The sequence below is a fragment of the Narcine bancroftii genome, chromosome 1 (genome assembly GCF_036971445.1).
Source record: "Narcine bancroftii isolate sNarBan1 chromosome 1, sNarBan1.hap1, whole genome shotgun sequence".
In the NCBI taxonomy this organism is placed as follows: Eukaryota; Metazoa; Chordata; class Chondrichthyes; order Torpediniformes; family Narcinidae; genus Narcine; species Narcine bancroftii.
In genome coordinates this window covers 103927381-103949997 of record NC_091469.1, presented here as the reverse complement: position 1 = coordinate 103949997, position 22617 = coordinate 103927381, and the positions used below count along the sequence as shown (strand labels likewise).

Genomic DNA, 22617 nt, shown 5'->3' with positions numbered 1-22617 from the left:
GGGACCGGTTAGCAAACAATGCCCTGCTGGAGGGACTCAGCGGGTCAGGCAGCATCCCTGGGCAGTAATAGTCAGTCAATATTTCGGGTTGAGATCCCTTATTGAGACTAAGGTGGCAGATAGGGTGGCATGGTTGGCATAGCAGTTAGCACAACACCTTTAACAGCACCAGGGATCAGGACTGGGGTTCAAATAATGTTTGTATGTTCTCCCCGTGTCTTCGTGGGTTTTCTCCAGGGGCTCTAGTTTCCTCCCGCCGTTCAAAACGTATCGGGGGTGTAGGTTAATTGGGTGGCAATGGCCGAAATGGTCTGTTATTGTGCTATTCCCAACCATCACTCAAATGATAGATGAGCTGACTCTTGAATTTAATTCAATTTTCCTGCACACACTCCTTGTTCGAGAAACAAAGAAAAACCAGAAAATGCTGGAAAATCTCAGCATGACCGGTAGCATCTGTGGAAAGTGAGGCAGTTAATGATTCTGGTCTGGGAAAATTAGTCAGAACTGGGAAAGTGAAAAAACAACTTTGATTAAAGTTGAAAGGAGAGAGGAAAGAGATGGAATATCTCTGATAGTGTGAGGCCAGATTTACCCAGTTAATCAGAATCACATTTATTGTCATGACCATGTCACAAATGTGTTGTTTTGCGGAAGCAATACTGTGCATTACAAGTGCAAAAATTGCTATAAATTATATTTCCTTAAATACACTATTTAAAAATAAATTCATGCAAAAGAGAAAAAAAGTGAAGCTGTGTCTGTGATTCATTGTCCGTTCAGAAATCTGATGGTGGGGAGGAAGAAGCTGTTTTTTTGCCGTTGGGTGTTCGATTTCAGGCTCCTGTACCTCCTTCCTGATGGTGGCAGTAAGAAGAGGGCATGTCCTGGGCAGCGAGAGTCCTTTTGATGGAGGCCGATTTTTTGAGACACCACCTCTTATAGATGTCCTCAATAGAGTGATCCGCTCTCCCTGGTCTACACCATTGGCAGCACCAACATTACCACTGTTTCTTTGATTATCACATCTAGCAAGAATGATGTGGGTGTGGTGTTACACGGTACCATGGGCATGTACTGGCATGTCCACAATGGGCTGGGCAGGCTGGCCCACCTTCTGTACCTGTAGCTCCTCCCCATAAGATCCCGTAATAAAGGCTGAGAAGCCTAGTCTCCTCCCTCATACCTGCCTTGGACATGAGCCATCAGCATGTAGAGGCATGTCTGGGTCTTCTGATCAATAAAGCCTTTGACTCTTGCTTCGTGTCTGCGAGTGGTCATTGATTGAGACACAAAATTCTTTATATGTTAACTACATGGTGCGGTTTTCAGAATTCTGAGATGCAGATAGATCTGGATGTCATAGAGTGTGATTCAAAGCAAGCGGTAGGAAATCTAATGGTACATTATTATGAATTGAGAGGGGGAAAATTGAGGCATTTTTTATATTCCAGCTTCATCTTCTTAGGCAGTCTCTCAGAATCAAAGAGAATTCACAAGATAATATGATAATGGGCCACTTAAGCCTTACGCTATTATACAATATAATCATGGCTGATCTACATTCACCTTAATTCCTCCTCTCTGCCAGTTCACATAACTCAGTGGTTCTCAATCTTTTTATTTCCACTCACATACCACTTTAAGTAATCCCTATGCCATGGGTGCTCTATGATGAGTAAGGGATTGCTTAAGGTGACATGTCAGTGGGAAGGAAAAGTTGAGAGTCACTGCTTTAGACCCAATTGTTACTGAAATATTTTGCTTGAGAAAAATTGTCATTGGTCCATTTCCTTTGGAGTTATGGAACTGTGTACCTAACGAGTCAATTAGGTACAATCAAAACAGTGATTTTCAAACTTTTTCTTAAAGTGGTATGTGAGTGGAAAGTAAAAGGTTGAGAACCACAGACATAACTCAATTTCTATATCTTCAAATATTTATCTATCACCACCTTCAATATATCTGATGATCTGGCATCCATTATCCCCAGGGGCAGAGTATTCCAGAGATTGACTACACTCTGAGAGAAGAAATTTCTGTACACCTCAGTTTTAAATGACTGACCCATCTTGTAACTTGTTCATGACTCTCCCACCACTGAAAACATCTCAACATTCACCCTGTCAAATTCTCTTACTATTTTTGAGTAAAATTGCCTCTCATTCTTCTTAACTCAAAGGAATGCAGACCCAAACTGTCTAGCCCATCCCAAGAATATCCTTTGCACTGCCTCCAATGCTACTGTATTCTTCTTTAGGTAAGAGGATCAAAACTATGTGCAGTATTCCAGGTGTGGCCTCATCAACACCCTGCCTGGCCAATACATTTGCATTAAAGGCCAAAAATGCCATTTGCCTTCTTAATGACCCGTTGGACCTGTCTGCCTACTTTTTTGTGATTCATGCAATGGAATATCTAGATTCCTCTGAACTTCACTCCTATACAGTTTCTCTCCATTTAGATAATAATCTGCTTTTGGGTTCTTCTTATTGAAGTGTATAACCTCAAATGTTAAACTCCATTTGCCAAATTTTCGCCAATTATTCCCAACGAATTCATATCCTGTAGCAACACCACAATGTCCTCATCAAATGTCTCAAGAAAGCACCCTCTACTCTCAAGGACCCACACTACCCAAGCCATGGCCTCTTCATGCTACTTCCACTAGGAAGGAGGTATAGGCATCAATGGTACAAATGGTACAGTTCTTTCCCTTTGCCATCAGATTTCTGAATGGACAATGAACCTTCTCACTTTCTCTTCTCTTGCACTGATCTGTCTATCTATTTATAAAATGTGATTTATACCAATATTTGCACCTGTAATGCTGCCACAAAAACAACAAATTTTGTGTCACGTTCATGACAGTAAATTCTGATTCTCAATATCATGCCCCTCCACCCATTTTTATATTCGCAATGAACTTAGAACCTTATATTTCGTTCTCTCCTCTGGGGCATCAATTGAGGGCCAAAGACCAATCTATGGGGTACTCCACTAGTTATATCCCTACAGTTGGAAAAGGACCCATTTGTTTTCAATGTGTCAGCCAGCTTTCAATCCATGTTGGCACACCTTCCTCTAATACCTTTCCAGTTTTGTGGATTCTGAGGTGACTGAGGAGTCCAACATGGGATTTGTAAACTTTGACAGGTTGGGTAGGATCTAGTTAGTTAATTAGGTGATCCTTCCTTCTCCCAATACATGGACTCAAGGGTCTCCATATCATCTCAAACGAACTTTCCTGACTTTGAGCAATGGAGAGCCACAGATTCCCCAGAGTCAGTGAAGATGTTGAATTTCTTGTAGGTGGATTTGAGTGCATCCTTGAATCTTTTCTTCTGACCATCTGATGTCCTCTTCCTAAGACAGAGCTCAGAATAGAATATTCACTTTGGATTTGGTGTCTATTTTGGTTATGCAGGGCACTGTTGAGACTATATCTGCAATATTATTGACGATATTGGTCCTCTTTAAAGAATGTAACTGCATTGGCAGCTGTTCAAAAAAGGGTAGATTGTTTTATGGGAAAAAAATTGAACAGGATAGGCTGTTATCTGTGGGAGTTTAGAAGAGTAAGATGGCCTAATTGAAATATACAAGACCCCAAAGGGTATTGACAGGGCAGAGGTGGAGATAATGTTTATTGTGGGGGAAATTAGAACTGGGGGGGTTCACTTTTTAAAATAATTTCAAATAAAATAATTTTTCTCTGAGTGTCATGGATCTTTGGAACTCATTTCCTCAAAGAGCAGTGGAAGTAGAGGCTTTGTATATTTTAATGGCAGAAGTAGAGGGATTCAAGATAAATAAGAAGTTGACAGGTTGTTGGGAGCAGGAAGGCACAAGGAGCTGAGGCCATGAATTTAATGAAGAAGAGAATAGATAGAGGAGTGGAGTGGCCAACACCAGCTCCTAATTTATATATTGGTATGTTTAAATGTAAACTCTGAACAATGTTGCAGAAGCCATGAGTTTACTATTGTTAACCCAATGCAGCTTAACCATAGTATGCAGAATAGCTTGAAAACAGTCATGCTGGAAGTGTTGTTGACAATCCAGAACTGGAATGCTCAAGCAGTTTATAGCATCACAGGCAAACAAGCAAGCCCTTTGACCCACCATGTTAATGTTGACCATCAAGCACCTATCTATAATCACCATTTTCCAACACTTGGTCCTTGCATTTTTATGCCTTGACTATTCAAATTCTTCTAATTATTTGTATTCACCACTTCTTCAAGCCAGTGTGTTCCAGATTCCAACCATTACCTGGGTGAAAAATATCCTCCTTAGAGATCCACTCTATGTGTTGACCGAAACCTACAGCCTCCAGTTTTAGACACCTCTGCAAAGGGGAAAAGTTTCCTACTATCTCCCCTGTCAGACCTGTCACAACTTATCAGGTCCCTCTTTACCCCCAAGATTAAAAAAAACAAGATTATCCAGTGTCTCCACTTAAATGCTCAATCCTCAGCAATGTCATGGGGAACCTCCTCTGCACCTCTCCACTACAATCATGTCCTACCCATAGTTTGGCAATCAGAATTACATACAATATTCCAGATATGACTAATCAATAGTTTATAAATTTGTCCCATGAGAATATTCTATGCCCCAGCCATCAAAAACAAGTATCCTTCACACCTTCTTCATCACCTTATCTTACTTTGCTGCCACCTTCAGGGATCTTTGGACATACACAAAGAAATCTCTGTTCTTCAATAAGACCTCAGAATCTGCTACTCTTATTAAATTAAGCACCTTGCACTTACAATGATTATATTCTATTTACCCCATTGTTCTGCCCATTTTAACACTATTCAATATCATCTTGTAGCCTCCAACTATATTAAATGTACGTAATAAACAATTTGGCTGCAGTACCCATCCCTACATGTCACACACTCCCAACCACAAAAAAAGCCTCCACCATTACCCTCTGCCTCCTATAGTCAAGCCAATTTTGGATCCAATTTTGCAACTTGTCTGGATTCCATGGACCCAAACATTTATGATCAGTTTCCCCACATAGGACCTGATCAAAGCTTTACTGAAGTCCATGTAGATTTCATCAAAGGGCACTGCCGTCAATACATTTTATAATTTTATTGGAAAATTCAACTAATTCTATTTTGGCAGGTTTATATAGGTCGGTACAGCATCGTGAGCCGAAGGGCCTGTACTGTGCTTTAATGTTCTATGTTCTAAATTAGTCAGACAGGATTTTCCTGTAACAAAGCATGTTGAGTGTGTTTGATCAACTCCCACTTTTCCAAGAGTAGATTAATCCTGCCTCAGGTTTTTTTCAACAACTCTCTCAACCCTGATATGAGGAGACATTCAAATTGCAAAGGTAAATAATAAGGAGAAAGGATCCAGGGTCTGTCAGTCAGAGTCAGAATTAGGAAGCAGGCCAACTTAAGCAATGATGCCATAACTGATGTAGTTTATTTGCAGTTGAGTTTGTGGTATTCAGTTATGTAGAAAATGCAAAATGTAATTGTGACCACTGTGGTTTCTGATGAGAAAGTTCATGGCAAATTTACTGCATAAAAAAATAATTATCCAGAATACATAATACAATGTTTTCAAAGTCAAGAAGGTAATTATGTTAAGGCAACAACAGTAGACTGGAGATGAAACCAAATGTGCATAAGGTGTCCCTGGAGAAGTAGTCCTCCGTAATCTTTAGTGGTTGAAATACATGTTAAATAAGAAAGCTTGAAGATGCTGGGGATGAGTGCAATACACAAATGCGCTGGAGAAACTCAGATGGAAGTGAAGGGCAACCAACGTTTCAGGCCTGGTCACCTGGGCCCTTCATCAGGTGTAAACAAAAACAGGCAGACATCTGAATAAAAAGGTGGGGGGGGGGGGGAGGGCGAGAGGAGGAAGGAGAAGAGGATAGGAGGGAGAAAGGGGCAGGGGGAGGAGCACAGGCTAACACCTAACATTTGTGTATTGTGCTCAGAATACTGTGCATGTTCTATAAAAGTTCTACCTCTGTACATTTTCCTTTGCAGGCACCAACACAAAAGAAACCCATAGATACTACAATTCAGATGACTATTTTTCTGAAAATAATAAATAAATATTAATTTCGAATGAGTAAAGCAGATCTCTTTGGATTAACCTGTTCACAAATCTGACAGTTATATTCTTCACAAAATAAGTGCCCTTACAAACAGCTGTATTTATTAGTCTCACTGTGCCTAGCCATTGCAATAGCTTGTCAACACCCTTGACTTCCAATCCCCAAACAAAGGATGTTTATGTAACCTCTCCTTACTCAATTTATATCATCATCTCTAAAATACGAATTCATCTGATCTACTCATAGAGTCATCGATAGTATAAGGGTGAGAAACAATGCTTGAGGGGAGTGAAAAAGTACCAATGGTAAGCTTACTGATTTTAATTCAGAGATACAGCACAGTAACAAGCCCTTCTGAACCACGAGCCCAAGTTACCCAAATACACCCATATGACCAATTAACCGACCAACCTCTTACACATTTCAAGGTGATGAAAAAATTGCAATGTGTGAAAAATATTGAAAATCTTACCCTTTTTCTTTCTCCAGCTGCTTCAGGCGCTCAACAACATGGTGTGATAATTTCTCTTGTGGCACGTTCATCCTCAAGGCCCAGCGAGCCACTGTACTTTGTACACTGGACACATCTGTGTACTTTGGCAGCAAGTTCAAAAACTGCCCCTGCAGCCAGGTGTTCTGTCCAATCAACATCTGAAAGAGAAACGTTTTTAAAAGGTGAAATCCTGAGCAGGTGGTCGAGTGGCAAAGCCTCATTTGGAGCATTGTGTGTAGACTAAGACCCCCATATCCAAGGAAGGATATGGAGAATGTCTTTATTCTCCATATAGGAGAGGAGGCTTTCAAAAATGATCCCAGGAATGAGAGAGTTGATGGATGAGGGGCATTTGATGGCCCTGGGTCAATGCTGACAGCAGTTTAGATGGATTATTGGGGTGGGATGGGCTCAACAAAACCTACCAAACATTGAAAGGATGTGGAGAAGATTTTTAGAGTAGTGGGAGAGTCTAGGACCTGAGGGCACAGCCTCAGAAAAGGACATCCCTTTAGCACAAAGATGTGGAGAAATTTCTTCAGTCAGAGGGTGGTGAATCTGTGGAATTCATTGCCACAGATGGCTATGGAGGTCAAGTCATTTAAAGTAGATGTCGATAGGTTCTTGATCAGTTAAGGCAGCAAAGGTTGAATGACAGAGCAGACTCGAAGGGCTGAATGGCCTCATTCTTCTCAATGTCATGAAGCTACAAGGGATGAAATACAGTTGGAACTGAGACAGGGTGATAGCAGTTTACAAGATAGGTACATTATGAGGCCTAGATCAAAGAGATGTGGTAGTATTATGATGAAATCCAGTGTTGGTTAATGCAATGGAAAAAATAGAGAAGGAAGCAAAACAGATAGCAGACTGGGTCTGAGCAGTGACCAAGGAGAGACAAGAGAAACCATGAGAGGAAGTGAGGGGGGTGAGAAATGGCCTACAAAAGTAGCAGCAGATATAAAAGCAAGGTAGGTGCAACAGGAACTAACATAACTGAGTGACCATTTTGAGAAAAGTGTTTTTGAGTTGGCTGAGGCTGAAGAAAGTGCATGCTTTGGTGACCACAAGGTTTCAGTGAGGAGGATGTACAGTGATAAAGGCAGAGCATTTTCTCCTCTTTTATTTCTTTTCTTTTTAATAAAAAAAAATGTAGACATACAGCATGGTTACAGGCCATTTCAGCCCACAAGGCTGTCCCGGCCAATTTACATCCCTTTAACCTACTCCCCGATACGTTTTGAATAGCGGAAGGAAACCTGAACCCCCACCCTCGGAGAAAATCCACATAGACATGTGGAGAACGTACAAACTGCTCGGGATTTAAACCCCAATCCTGATCGCTGGCACTGTAAAGGCATTGCGTTAACCGGTACGCAAACTGTGCCACCCTCTTTCTTAGCAGAATAGACTGGAGTGAAGATTATGGAATCTAATACTGTTGCATGCCACCCACAGAGCAGTTGGAGTGAGATGGATTCACTATGGAGTATCTAAATGAGGAATGTGCGGTAGATAATATATTTAGTTAGTTTGTCACATGCAGGTACGGAAAGGAAAGAACAAGGTGACCACCTGGAAGGGCAATAAGTACAAGCAGGTAGTGCAGGAGCCACCTGTGGCTACTCCCCACCCAAACACATATATTGCATTGGATAATGTTGGCGGTTCAGCCTCCCATGGGAAAATTGCATCAAAAACCCAGTTCATGGCACCCAGAGGACTTCAATGTACAGAATGGGAAGAAAACAACTGGGAAAATTATAGGTTTGAGGTTCTTGAAGAAGGGGATGGGGAGTGGGAGTCTAGATATGCATTTCTGTGGCTAGAGACTCCAGGTTGGTTTGCTGCCTCACTGGTGCTAGAGTCAAGGATGTCTCAGAGCACAAGATATTGCAAAAATAAGGGTGAACAAGGTTGTTACTGGGACTGGCAGGCTTGAGTTAAAAGGAGAGGCTTGGACTTTTCTTCCTGGAGACTGAGATTTAGCCTTAGAGTTGTATAGACTCTTAAGGGGTATAGATAAGGTGAATAGTTATAGTCTTTTCCCCAAGGTATCTAATGTAGAGAGCATATATTTAAAATGAGGGGGAAAGATTGAAAAGAGATCCGAGTGGCACCTTTTTATCCTCACAAAAAGGATAATAAGTATGTGGAACAAGCTGCAGAGGAAGCTATAGAAGTGGGTAAATTGCAATGTTTGAAACACATTTAGAAAGGTATATGGATAGGAATGGTTTAGAGCGATATGGGTAGGTTAAGATGGGGAGATTCATTCATCTAGAGGAGAAAAAGTAGATCCAGTAAACAGAACAGAACATGTGGCTAAATAATTCTCAGAGAAAAACAAAACAAAATTACATCTATTTTAATGCAAGGAGTACAACTAGTAGGAGAGATGAACTTAAAAGCTTGAATTAACAATTAGTACAACAAGGTTGTTGCCTACACTGAGGCATGGTTGAAAGATGAAAAGACTGGCAGTTAAACAAGAAAAACTGCAGGTGTCCTGTCCGGCTGCAGTAGCTACAAAGCATTGGACCGGAATTCAATACAGAGGATCAACAAAATGGCTGAGAAGATCACTGGGATCTCCCTTTCCTCTACTGATGGTATTAACCAGGAACATTGCTTAAAATGGGCTAAAAAAAATTTATTGAGGACGATTTCCATTTTGCACACAGCATTTTTGACCTACTATCATTAAGGAAAATCAAATCAAGACTACCAGGCTGGGAACTAACTTTTTCCCACAGGCTGTGAGATTAATGAATAGCATCCTGTAAAGTAATAAATCATCCAGTAATATGTATATATAGTGCCCTCCATAATGTTTGGGACAAAGATTTTTTTCCCCCAGTGCTCCACAGTTTAAATTTGTAATCAAACAATTAACATGTGATTAAAGAGCACATTGCAGATTTTATTCAAGGTTATTTGATTCATTTTGGTTTGACCATGAAGAAATTACAGCACTTTTTATACATAGTCCTCTCATTTTGGGGCACCATAATGTTTGGGATCACTTAGCTTCACAGGTGTATGTGATTGCTTCATTGGTGCAGGTATAAGAGAGCTAGGCTTCAAGTCTGTAGTTGCCATTTTTCTACATGGGAACCATAGTTGTGCCAATGAGTCAAAGAACCCATTATGCGGCTGAAAAACAAGAATAAAACATTAAGAGGCATCACCCAAACCTTGGGGTTACCAAAATCAGCTGTTTGGAACATGATGAAGAAGAAAGAGTGAACTGGTGAGCTCAGTAATTGCAAAGGGACTGGTATTCCAAACAAGATCTCCACTGCTGATGACAGAAGAATTCTCATCATAATGAAGAAAAGTCTCCAAATGTATGTGTGACAGATCAGAAACACTCTTCAGGAGGCAGGTGTGGATATGTCAATGACTACTATCTGCAGAAGACTTCATGAACAGAAATACAGAGGCTAAATTGCAAGATGCAAATCATGGCAAAGGTGGTATGCTTTGGATCCACACTTTGCTCTTGCCATCACTCTGATACAAGTTAATCTTGGTCTCATCTGTCCACAAGACCTTTTTTCAGAATTCTGCAGGCTCTTTTAAATACTTCTTGGCAAACTGTAATTTGGCCATCCTATCTGTGGCTAAGTAATGGTTTGCATCTTGCAGTGATGCCTTTGTATTTCTCTTCATGAAGTTTTCTGCAGACAATATTCATTGACACCTGCCTCCTGAAGAGCATTCCTGATCTGTTGGACATACATTTGGGGATTTTTCTTCATTATGATGAGAATTCTTCTGTCATCAGCAGTGGAGATCTTGTTTGGAATACCAGTCCCTTTGCGATTACTGAGCTCACCAGTTTGCTCTTTCTTCTTCGTCATGTAAATAGTACCCTCAAGGCTGATACTCAGGCAGATGGTGTGGTGAAGAAGGCATTTGGAATGTTGGCTTTCATAAATCGGAGTATTGAATTCAAGAGTAGGGAGGTTATGATGAAATCGTACAAGGCATTGGTGAGGCCAAATTTGGAGTACTGTGTACAGTTTTGGGTCACCAAATTATAGGAAAGATATAAACAAAATAGAGAGAGTGCAGAGAAGGTTCACGAGAATGTTGACAGGATTTCAGGGTCTGAGTTACAGGGAAAGGTTGTGCAGACTGGGGCTTTTTTCTCTGGAGCGTAGAAGATTGAGAGGGGACTTGATAGAGGCGTTTAAGACTTTAAAAGGGACAGACAGAGTAAATGTGGATAGGCTTTTTCAATTAAGAAAGGGGGAAATTCAAACTAGAGGACATGGTTTAAGATCGAAGGGGGAAAATTATAAGGGGAACATGAGGGGAAATTTCTTTACGCAGAGGGTGGTGGGGATGTGGAATGAGCTTCCGACAGACGTGGTCGAGGAGGGATCATTGGTTACATTTAAGGAAAGATTGGATCGTTACATGGATAGGAGGGGACTAGAGGGGTATGGACCGGGTGCTGGTCAGTGGAACTAGGAGGGTGGGGATTTGCTACGGCATGGACTAGTAGAGCCGAACTGGCCTGTTCTGTGCTGTAAGTGGTTATATGTTCCAAACAGCTGATTTTGGTAACCCCAAGGTTTGAGTGATGCCTCTTAATGTTTTATTCTTGTTTTTCAGCCGCATAATGACTTCTTTGACTTTCATTGGGGCAAATCTGGTCCTCATGTTGTAAAATGACAACTACAGACTCCAAAGGGGATCAAAAGCTTAGAAGTAAGCCTAGCTCTCTTATACCTGCACCATAAAGCAATTAAATATACCCGAGTGCTCACAAACACTGTGAAGCCAAATGTCCCAAGCATTATGGTGCCATGAAATGAGGGGTCAATGTATAAAAAAGTGCTGTAATTTCTACATGGTCAAGCCAAAATGTATGCAAATAACCTTGAATAAAATCTGATATTTCAAACTGTGGAGCACAGGAGCAAATAAAGAAAAAAAGTCTCTTTGTCCCAAACATTACGGAGGGAACTGTATTTATTTTAAGTGATATCTTTTTGCTCAAATGTAATTAATACATGCTCTATATTTTGTGTGTGTACCACTGTCTGAAGAACCACTGTTTTGTCTGGTTATATATATATATGTACAGCCAGATGATGATAAACTTCAATTTAAGTGCAATACATAAAAGTGCTGGAAAAATTCAGCAGGTCATGTACCATCCATGGAAAGCAAAAGTCAATCAACATTTTGAATGAGTCCTCTGTCAGGAATCTGGGAATTCACAACAAAAGGCTCAAGCCCAAAACTATAATTGCCTGCATTACCTGCTGAGTTTCTCCAACACTTTTGTGTATTGAGGTAATACTGGCAACTCAGTATCCTTAGGTTTAGAATTTTCAGGTGAGCCAGAGGAGTGCATAAAAGAGGAGATGGTATTGCACTGTTAATCAATGGATGCATTACCTCAACATGATTGAGGATATCCTAGAAGGCTCTCAAATAAGGTTATATGGGTAAAGATAAAAGAACAAAGCAGCTCTCATCACTTTGCAGGGTATATATTACAGACTTCTGAACAGTAACAGGAGACAGTAGATATATGGGCAAATAGCAGGGGGATGTAATAAAAATAGAGTTATTGTACATGAATATTTTAATTGCCTGAATGTTAATTGGAATTGTCTAAGTATAAAAGGTTCAGAGTGGGCAGCATTTTTGAGGAGTGCCCAAGACAGCTTTTTGATATAGTATGTAGATAGACCAACAAAGGAAGGAGCATTACTAGACCTCATATTAGCGAATATGGCTGGTCAAGTGGAGGAAGAATCAGTGGAGAATTTTTTTTTTAGAATTACAGCACAGCAAATAGGCTATTTTGGCCCAAGAGTCCATGCTGCCCAATTTACACCCAATTAACCGACACCTTGGTACATTTCGAACAGTGAGAGAAAACCAGAGCCCCCAGGGAAAACCCACGCAGACACGGACAAAATGTACAAACACCTTACAGTGCAGGATTCGAACCCCAGTCCTGATCGCTGGCCTGTAAAGGCATTGTGTTAACCATTACGCCAACCACACCAGGATCATTTTTTATCCCTACGGTTATCAAGCTCTTGAACCTCCCTGTACTACCCGAATCCTAAACTACTCCAGGACCACCAAAAGAAGCATGACAATTTTTGCACTAAATGGAACTGTAAATATTTATCTAATCTTTATGTTATCATTTTTTGTGGTCATTATATTATTGTTGTTGGTGTATCTTGCATTCTACGGCTGCAGCAAGTAAGTATCTTGGTGTATCTGTTCATTGTACTTATTTGTATGACAAACTCTCATAAACTCAAACCGGTTATGAAGAAAGATAGGATGGTACAAGGAATAAAGGTCATAAATTGAGAGAACACAAAATTAATTAAAGTACTACAGAATCTGGCAAAGGTAAACTGAGGGCATCTATTTGCTGGTGAATCAGGGTGGGAAGCATTTAAAGTATAATTAGCGAGAATTCAGAACAATAATCTCCCAGAAGAGAGGAAGTCAGAGGACTCTGGATGTCAAGGGATACCAAGGATTGGCAAGTACAGAGAAATATAGACTAGGGAGGCTAGTTGAGCATGAAAGGTACACAGAGGTGTTAAAAAGGAAATTAGGAAGGCAAAGGGAAGACAAAATATCAGACTGAATCTGAAGGAGTTTTCTAAGTATATTAAGAACAAAAAAATAATGAGGGGAAAAGTACGGTTCTTTGGAGATCCCTGAAGCAATTTGTGTATGGCTCCAGCAGCTAAAGGGGTGATTCTAAATCAATATTTTTCATAGATTCATGGTTAAAAAGCACAAAACAAACCCTTCGGCTCAACTCCTCTACTTGATCAAGGTGCCCACCTGAGCTTGTCCCATTTGCCCTTTGTTTAGTCCATTTTCCCTTAATAGTTTATATCCATGCACCTATCCAAATGTCTTTTCAAGGTTATAATTGGACCCGCCTCTCCTGACTCCTCTAGTAGCTCCTGTCATTTATTGACTATATCTACGAAAAACTTGTACTTCAGGACTCCTTTAGGCCCAACATGAACGAGTGGAACAATGCCTCTTTTGTACCATTGCTGTCCCTTTTTTTGTCCTCTTTCCCACCCACCCCCACCAATTCTCATCCCATCTCCTGTTTGGCATCATATCCCCCTTCCCCCATCTCTTCACTGTATTCTTTCACTCTCCTCCCTAACTTCAGTTCCTCCTGGCCTCTCTTTATACCACCATTCTCTTTTTTTGGGTAACTTTTTATTTATTGCACTATGAACCACATCAACAACAATATATACAAATGTTCTTCATTAAATATGACATTTTTTTTCTTTTTTCTCCCCCTCCCCTCCTTCCCCTCCCTCCTCAAAAACCAATAAATATTAAATATACAAAATACAAGAAAACAGGAAAAAAAAACAAATAAAAGTCATGTCGTCCACTTTTACATATTTAAGTCTAATCATGTTCGTCACTTTAGGAGATGGAGGTCTGAAGTCGGCATTTTCTGTCATATTTCATTTATTGTTCCCAAATTTGTTCGAACAATGTATATTTATTTGACTTTTAGGTTATATGTAATTTTTTCTAATGGAATACATTTACTCATTTCTATATACCATTGTTGTATTTTTAGGTTCTCTTCCATTTTCCAGATCGTCATTATGTATTTGTTTGCTACTGCTAGGGCTATCATAATAAATCTTCTTTGGGCTCTATCTAATTTGAGACCTAGTTCTTTGTCTCTTATATTATTTAACAGAAAAATTTCTGGTTTTTTTGGAATGTTGTTCTTTGTAATTTTGCTTAATATCTGACTTAGTTCTTCCCAGAAAGTTTTCACTTTTGTACATGCCCAAATTGCATGTATTATTGTTCCAATTTCTTGTTTACAGCGAAAGCATCTATCCAATATTGTTGGGTCCCACTCTTTTAATTTCTAAGGGGTGATATATGGTCTGTGTAACCAGTTATATTGTAAGGGCCCTTCGGCCCTTATAGTTTTTGTGCTGAACTATTAATTTGCCTTATCCCACTGACGAACCCTAGTCCATATCCCTCCATACCCCTCCCATCCATATACTTACCCAAATTTTCCTTCGTCAAGGACAAAATTGAGCCCAAATTCACCACTTCTGCTGGCAGCTCGTTCCACACTCCCACCACTCGGTGTGAAGAAGTTCCCCCTAAAATTTTCTTTAAACCTTTCCCCTTTCATCCTTAACCCATATCCCGTAGTTTTTTTAATCTTTCCTGACCTCAGTGGAAAATCTCTGCTTGCATTTACCCATCATCGATTTTTCGATATTTCTCGTCAGATTCCAACACTGACAGCCATTGTCTTCTAATCATGTTTGACTCAACTTCCTCCACTTGACCCTTTGTTTTTCTTGCCTTTCCCTCCCTTTATCTGGCATCTGCCAATCTATGGTCTCTGTTCATCATGCTTCACATCCACCTGGTTGTGAATCACACATGGGGTCCCTGTCCCTCCCCTCTTTACACTGGTTTCTCTATGACATTTCTCCAGTCTTGATAACTCAAAACATCAACGATTCTTTTTCTTCCACTGAATCTTCTTGACCTGTTGAGTTCCTCCAGCAGAGTGTGTTTGCCTATATTCAATAGACTTTAAAAGAAAAAGGGGAGACTTGATTGAAAGAAAGAAAATTCTTCCAGGGCTCAATAAGCTGCACGTAGGAAGGAATTTACGCCTGGCTGAGGAATCCAGCACCAGTTAAGAACTTAGGGAATGGATACAAATACTTATAACTGAGATGAGGCAAAATTTATTCATTCAGAAAACCTTTGAAATTCTCTGGAGAGAAAAAGAAGAGAAGTAGATCTCAAGTTACTAAAGCCACAGAAATTTTTAATTGACCAGAATGATAAGGAAAGATGAAAGGGACAAATTATCTTCTCACCTCAGAATCAGAATTTCTTATTGTGAACATGTCACAGAATTTATTGTTTTGCAGCAGCAACATGGGGGCAAAAATTACTATCAAATACATAAAAAAATAAAATAGTGTAAAAGAAGAGAAAGCGAGGTCGTGTCTGTGGTTCAGTGTCCATTCAGAAATCTGATGGCGGAGGGGAAGAAGCTGTTTTTGTGCCGCTGGGTTTTCATTTTCAGGTTCTTGTACTTTCATCCTGATGGTAGCAGCATGAAGAGGGCGTGACCTGGGTGGTGAGGGTCCTTGAGGAGAGAGACTACTTTCTTAAGAAATAAACTCTTGTAGATGTCCTTGATGATGATGACAAACCTATTGGAATTCTTTAAGGAGATGACAAGCAGGCTGGATAAGGGAGATGCAGTGGATATTGTGTATTTGGATTTTCACAAAGAAGCTACTTAACAAGATAACAGCCTATGGTATAATGCGAAACATACTGTGGGCACAGCATTGGCTGAATGGCAGGAAGCAGAGAATTGGAATACAGGGATCACATTCTAATCGGTTGCACTTGCTAGTGGTGTTCCACAGGGGTTCATGTTGGGGCAATTTCTTTTTAAGTTGTATATTAATGACTTGAATTATGGAATGAACAGCTTTGTGGCCAAGTTTGCATACGACACAAAGGTAGGTGGAGGAGCAGGTAGAGCAGAGGAAACATGGAGGCTGCAGAAGGATTAGGAGAATGGGCAGAGAAGTATACGGTCATGTACTTTGGTTGAAAAAATAAACAAGCAAACTATTTTTTTAAATGGGGCGAAAATTGAAAATACCCAGATGCAAAGGGATCTGGGAGTTCTCATCCATGACAACCTGAAGATAAACTTTCAAGTTAAAATGGTGAAGAAGGCACATGCAATATTGGCATTCATTTCAAGAGGAATAGAATACAAGACCAGGGGCGTGATTGTGAAGCTCTATAAGACATTTGTGAGACCTCATTTGGAGTATTGTGAGCAAAGGCGGGCAGCAACCTCCTTTGAAGAAGACCGCAGAGCCCACCTCACTGACAAAAGGCAAAGGAGGAAAAACCCAACACCCAACCCCAACCAACCAATTTTCCCCTGCAACCACTGCAATCGTGTCTGCCTGTCCCGCATCGGACTTGTCAGCCACAAACGAGCCTGCAGCTGACGTGACTTTTTACCCCCTCCATAAATCTTCGTCCGCGAAGCCAAGCCAAAGATTGTGAGCAGTTTTGGGCTCCACATTTAAGAAAGCATGTGCAGACATTGGACAGGGTTCAAAGGAGGTTCACTAGGATGATTCCAGGAATGAAAGGGTTATTATATGAGGACCATTTGACAGCTCTTGGCCTGTACTCATCAGAATTCAGGAGAATGAGGGAGGATCTCATTGAAATATTTTGAATATTGAAAGGCATGGACAGAGTAAACGTAGAAAATTATTTCCCATGGTAGGAAATAACAAAGGGGCACCATTTCACGACTGAAGGGCGTCTGCTTAGAAAAGAGATGCGGAGAAATTTCTTCAGCCAGGTGGTAAATCTGTGGAATTTGTTGCCACAGGCAGATGTGGAGGCCAAGTTACTGGGTGAATTTAAGACAGAGATTGATAGTTTCTTGTTTAGCCAGGGTATCAAAGGTATGGAGAGAAGGCCAGGTAATGGGGCTGAGTGGGAAAATGGATTATCTCAAGATTAAATGGCTGGGCAGACTTGAGGGGGTGAATAGCCACTTTCTTCTCCTTTGACTTATGGTCTTGTGATAGAGTGAAGACTGATGCCCATGATGGCGCTGGCCAAGTTCACAACCCTCTATACTCTTTTCCTGTCCTGTGCATTGACATTTCCATACCTGACAGTGATGCAACCAATCAGAATGCTCTCCAATGAACACTATAGAAATTTGCAAGAGTCTTTGGTGACATACCAAATCTCCTCAAATTTCTCATAAAGTATAGCCACTGGTGAGCTTCTTCGTGACTGCATTGACATGGAGACTCGGGATAGATTTTCAGAGATATTGACACCCAGGAATTTGAAGTTCTTAACCCTTTCCACTGCTGACCCCTCAATGAGGACTGGTTCGTGTTTTCCTGATTTCTCCCCCTGAAGTCCACAATCAGTTGCTTAGTTTTACTAACGTTGAGTGCAAGGTGTTGTTTTTTTAATTTTGTTTTAAATGTAATTTAAATTTTATTTTTTAAATTAAATTTAAATTTTACATTTTAATTTAAAAAAATTTAAATCTAGACATAGAGCATGGTAACAGGCCATTCAAACAGATCTTATTTAAAATACTGGAGCTCTGCTAATGCTAGACATGTTTGAGCCTCAGAGCCTTTGCAAAAGCTTTGGAGAGTGTCCAAGAGACTACACTAACAAAAAGGTAACAGATGAAAGAGCTTGTTGGAGCCGCATTCTGTCTGCAGTGGAACTTACTGTTCAAAGAGGGTCATGTGGTTTTGCAAGAAGAGAGAGTCAAAGAGGCTTTCTCTCAGAGAGAGAGACACACACAAAGAGATCACTTTGTGTTCCAATCAACAGCAGCAACTGGGACTGGAACAGGACCAGCTGGCAAGCTTGTGGAAACCCCATGTGGAAGACGGGCTGTAAGTGCTTGATTTAGCCTGGTCAAAGCTCTTGTGGTTCATGCAAGAGGAGAGGATTGGCTGTCTAATGTTTCACTTGGATTAAGAGAAACAAAAAGGCACTCTGTGGTGACTTGAAGAAAGAGGTTAACATCTGGAGAACCCTGAAGGGGGCAAGTTTCATCAGCAAGACACTGAAGTGGTTGGGTGTCCATTATACAACAAATCTCTCTCTGAAAACTGACAAGAACTTGCCTAAGCGGTAACCATTTACCTTTCAAGCACCAAAGCCTGGTGAAATTTATAAATGTTAAATTCTGTGTACAGTATAAGAATTGCCTGCAACAAGTGAACTTGGAAGAATGAGAAGTGAGATTGGACTGTGAACCAAAGAACTTTTCTGAACTTACACACAGATTACATAAACATGCGTTTAGAATTAGAAGGGGGTTAAGTTAGGTTAGTTAAGTCAATGGTGATAAGTTAAAGTGTGATTCTGTTTTCATGTTTAAAGATAATTAAAAGTAACTTTTGTCTAATAATCATTTGTCTTGGTGAATATCTATTGCTGCTGGGTTTATGGGTCCTCTGGGCTCATAACAATACAAACACCCTACAGACAGTGCAGGATTCGAACCCTGGTCCCAATCGCTGGTGTTGTAAAGGCATTGCGTCAGCCATGCCACCACACTCAACTAGCTTCCTCATTGACGTCTGTTATTCTGCCAACAACCATGGTGTTATTGGCAAACCATTCATTTTCATTTTTTTCTTGTCTAGAACAGGGAATATAGCTATGAAGCTGCAGATCGTAGAACAGGGAGAGGAAATAGATAACACACCGAGGTCCAGAGCAGCCGTGCAAAACCAGTAACATAGTGAGATATTGAGAATGAGAAAATCAGGTCTCCAGTGTAGCCCAGAGCACACACTCACACAAACAGGCAAGGGATACAGTTAGGAATAGAGTAAAAGGATGAAGAGCAAAGAACTTGAATTTTGAAACATGGTGAGAGAGTAGGAATATGTTGGGGCCTCAAACAGGCAGACTACAGTAATCTTGCCTTCGATGTTCCCATTCTTTTCCCTGCTCTGGGATGACCATTTTCCTGATTTGGGCTTTACAGCATTTACATTTGGTCTTCTAGAATATTCCTGCAAACCATTTTGCAATCTCCACCTAACCTCACTCAGTAACCCAGGATTAATCCCAAATAGTTGTTCACTTTCAGCAGAACGAGTCTTTCCACTACCATTTCTTATGAAAGTTCACTTCATGCAGTATCGTGATACAATTTCATACTGAGAGTGAGAAACCTGGGCTTCGTCTAGCAGCTTAATCCATCTACGAACCACCCTCTGTGTGAAAATCTGTGCCTTTCAGATCCCCTTGAAATCTTTATCCTCTCACCATAAACCTATCCCCTCTTGTTTTAAACTCTGTTATCCTGAGAAAAAGATTGTAATCTACGTCTATGCCCTTCATAACTTTATAAAAACTTTTAAGGTCATCACTCAGCCCCTGACACTCCTGGGAAAGTCTCCCATTCCCAGTAACATTTTCTCTGCCCTTTCCAGTTTAATAACTTGTTTCCTATACCAGAACTGAACACAACGCTCTAAGTGTGGCCTCACAAACATCTTGTACAGTGGTAACATAATGTCCAACTAATGTACACAATGCCCTGACTTAAGAAGGCAAGTGTGCCAAATGCTTTCTTCAACATTCCATTTACCTAGGCATTACTCTCAGGGAACGCTATCATGTACATCTAGGGTAATTTTATTGAGCAACACTCTCCAGGGCCTTGCCATTTACTAGAGAAGTCTTGCCCTGGTTTAACTTCTGGCCCTGCCTTGGCTGACCAGGTAATGTTTATCTTGATTCCTTCTCAATTACTCAGCCCCCAGTTTCTCTCCACTCACCAGGTCCCCGGTTCTATGCTCTCTATCCACTTATTGGGGATCAAGTTCCTGTGGTCCATTTCCATTCACTGGGGGTTGATTTCCTACATTCCATTTCAAACCTTCTAGGTTAACCAGAATGATAATGATTATGCATATCATCTTTCTAAAAAAAATAATTAAAGTGGTGTTGGAGCATTAACATGCTCCAACATTCAATGGTCCAGAAAATTTGCTAGTCCAGCATCACCAAAGTTCTGGAACCATGCCAGATTATCAGATTATCAACATTTAAATGAAGAAATACTTCAAAAGGTGTTGGCATGATCACAAAATTAACATGCAGGTAAAGAAAGTAATTGGGAAGATTGCCCTTCTTTGCAAAACATCTTGATGAAGGGCTCAAGACCCTTTACCGTTGCTACATAAAGGCACTGTTTGACCTGCTGAGTTTCTCCAGCATTTGTGTGTTTTTTCACTTAACCACGGTGTCAACAGAATCCTGTGTTTTACCTTTGCAAAAGGGATGTTGGGCAAAAGCTTGGTATGACATCAGAAACCCTGACAAATTTCTAGGGGTGTGGTGGAAAGTGTGCGGACCAGCTGCATCACGGCCTGCTGTGGAAACACCAATACCCCTGAGCAAAAAGTCCTCCAAAAGGTAGTGGACACAGCCCAGGACATCACAGGTAAAACCCTCCCCATTATTGAGTACATCTACAGGGAACGCTGCCATCAGAGAGCAGCAGCGATCACCAAAGGCCCACACTACCCAGCACATGCTCTGTTCTCACTGCTACCATCAGGAAAGGGGTATAGATGCCACGACTTGCACCGCCAAGTTCAAAAAAAGCTACTACCCCTCCACCACCAGACTCCTCAATGACAAACTCAATCAGACTCGTTTAAGAACTCTTACTTGTGCACTATTATTAATTTTTTTTGTTCTCTCTCTATTGCATAGTTTGTTTACATTTGTTATCTGTTGATAGTTCTTTGCTTGTTTACATCTTTTATGCTGGGTACAGTTTATATTTTGTACTACCAATTAATGGTTTCTGCCGTGCCCGCAGGAAAAAGGAATCTCAGGGTTGTATATGATGTCATGTATGTATTCTGTGACAATTAATCTGAAATCTGAAAAGTAGAGAATTTTTAACTTGGCCTGCGACATCATGGGCACCAGACTTTACTCCATTGAGGACATCCAAATGAGGAGTTGTCTTAAGAAAGCAGCTTCTATCCTCAAAGAAACCCCACCACCCAGGCCATGCCCTCTTCAATTTGCTACCATCAGGAAAAAGGAACAGGAGCTTAAAGACGGAGCCCTCAACATCTCAGGACAGCTCCTTCCTTGCTGCCATCAGATTCTTGAATAATCAATAATTTTATGAACCAAAGACATTGCTTTACTTCTCGTGCACTAATTAATATTATTATTTTTTCTTCTTACAGTGACGCAGTAAGATGGTTCTAATATGAATGTTTACACTCTGATGCTGCTCCGAGTTTCATGACTTGTTCATGATAATAAATTCTGATTCTAATTATATTACAACACAAAGGCAATCCTTAAATATAAGTAATTGTTGTTCAATCAATAAACTCCATCAAACCCTGGATGAATATTGAAAGGCTCTATAACACCTATTTTGGAAAGTGTGAAATTCATTGAAGAAAGAGAAACTCACCTCAATATGTTCAGATAAATTTTCTTCAGATATTGTTTTCTGTGAGGAGGAAAAGCACTGTATTAAAGAAGACAATACCTCCAACATCACCTCCCGAGCTGAACACTACACAATTGGGATCAACCATTATAGTCAGCAAAGAGGGGACGATACAATATTCTACAATTGTCTGGGTGTACATGAAATCCTCACATTATCATCAGGAAGGTTAATTATCATCTAATGTGTGACAGAGTTAAACCTGACAGAAAACTCAAAATTTTGCCTCATCTAATTAGATAAGACCAAAAAACAAAAAAAGAATTATTTGTGCTTCTTGGTAAGTATACACAATATAAACTTGCAAATTGGAGTACACAACAGTTGAATATCCTACAAGAAGCAAGCTGAGCAAGATCCATGAGAAATTCAGAGAAAGATAGTAAATATTGATGAAAAGGCAGAAACAAGAGAGGGAGAGGCAAAGTGAAGCCAGGAAGAGAGAGAGAGAGTGAAACATACCAGCAACAGAGAAAGATAGAAATAAGCACCTCACAGTCAGAGGGAAAGCAACATCCACCAGGGGAAAAAAGGAGAGAGCAGGCTACAGGGAGGAGGAGAGAGAAGTCAAAAGGGAGCGACAGATGGACAAAAAGAAAAGATGACAGAGAATGAAGAGAGAAAAAACCTTGGATTAAAGAAAGTTTAAAAAAAGTAACATCAAAGAGGGAAAGATACAATGAGCAGAGGTGACAACAGGTGAAACAACAAAAGCATGAGGTAGTGGGGAAAAGAGAGAGAGAGAGAGAGAGAGAGATCCATGAGGAATTATCTCTTCTTTCTACTGGAAATCTGGAGGCCCAATTTATATCCCACAATGACAACAGTGGAATTTAAATTTAGTTGATAATCTAGGATTTTAAAAAATTATTATTCATGATGACAACAAAGTTA

The 22617-nt window shown here is 40.4% G+C and overlaps 1 protein-coding gene across 15 annotated transcripts in view; it reads right to left on the bottom strand.

Annotated features, from left to right (window-relative positions):
• The window catches only part of exd3 (exonuclease 3'-5' domain containing 3), a 291961-nt gene that overhangs the window by 110693 nt on the left and 158651 nt on the right, over positions 1-22617 (bottom strand). For 14 of the 15 annotated variants that reach the window (XM_069935253.1, XM_069935270.1, XM_069935262.1 and 11 more), the window contains 2 exons: positions 21685-21723; positions 6573-6751 (listed from right to left, as the gene is read on the bottom strand). In XM_069935253.1, the coding sequence (XP_069791354.1) occupies positions 6573-6751; positions 21685-21723 (218 nt within the window). The remainder of the gene's footprint in view (positions 1-6572; positions 6752-21684; positions 21724-22617) is intronic. The other variant, XM_069935286.1, reaches the window with a different exon arrangement.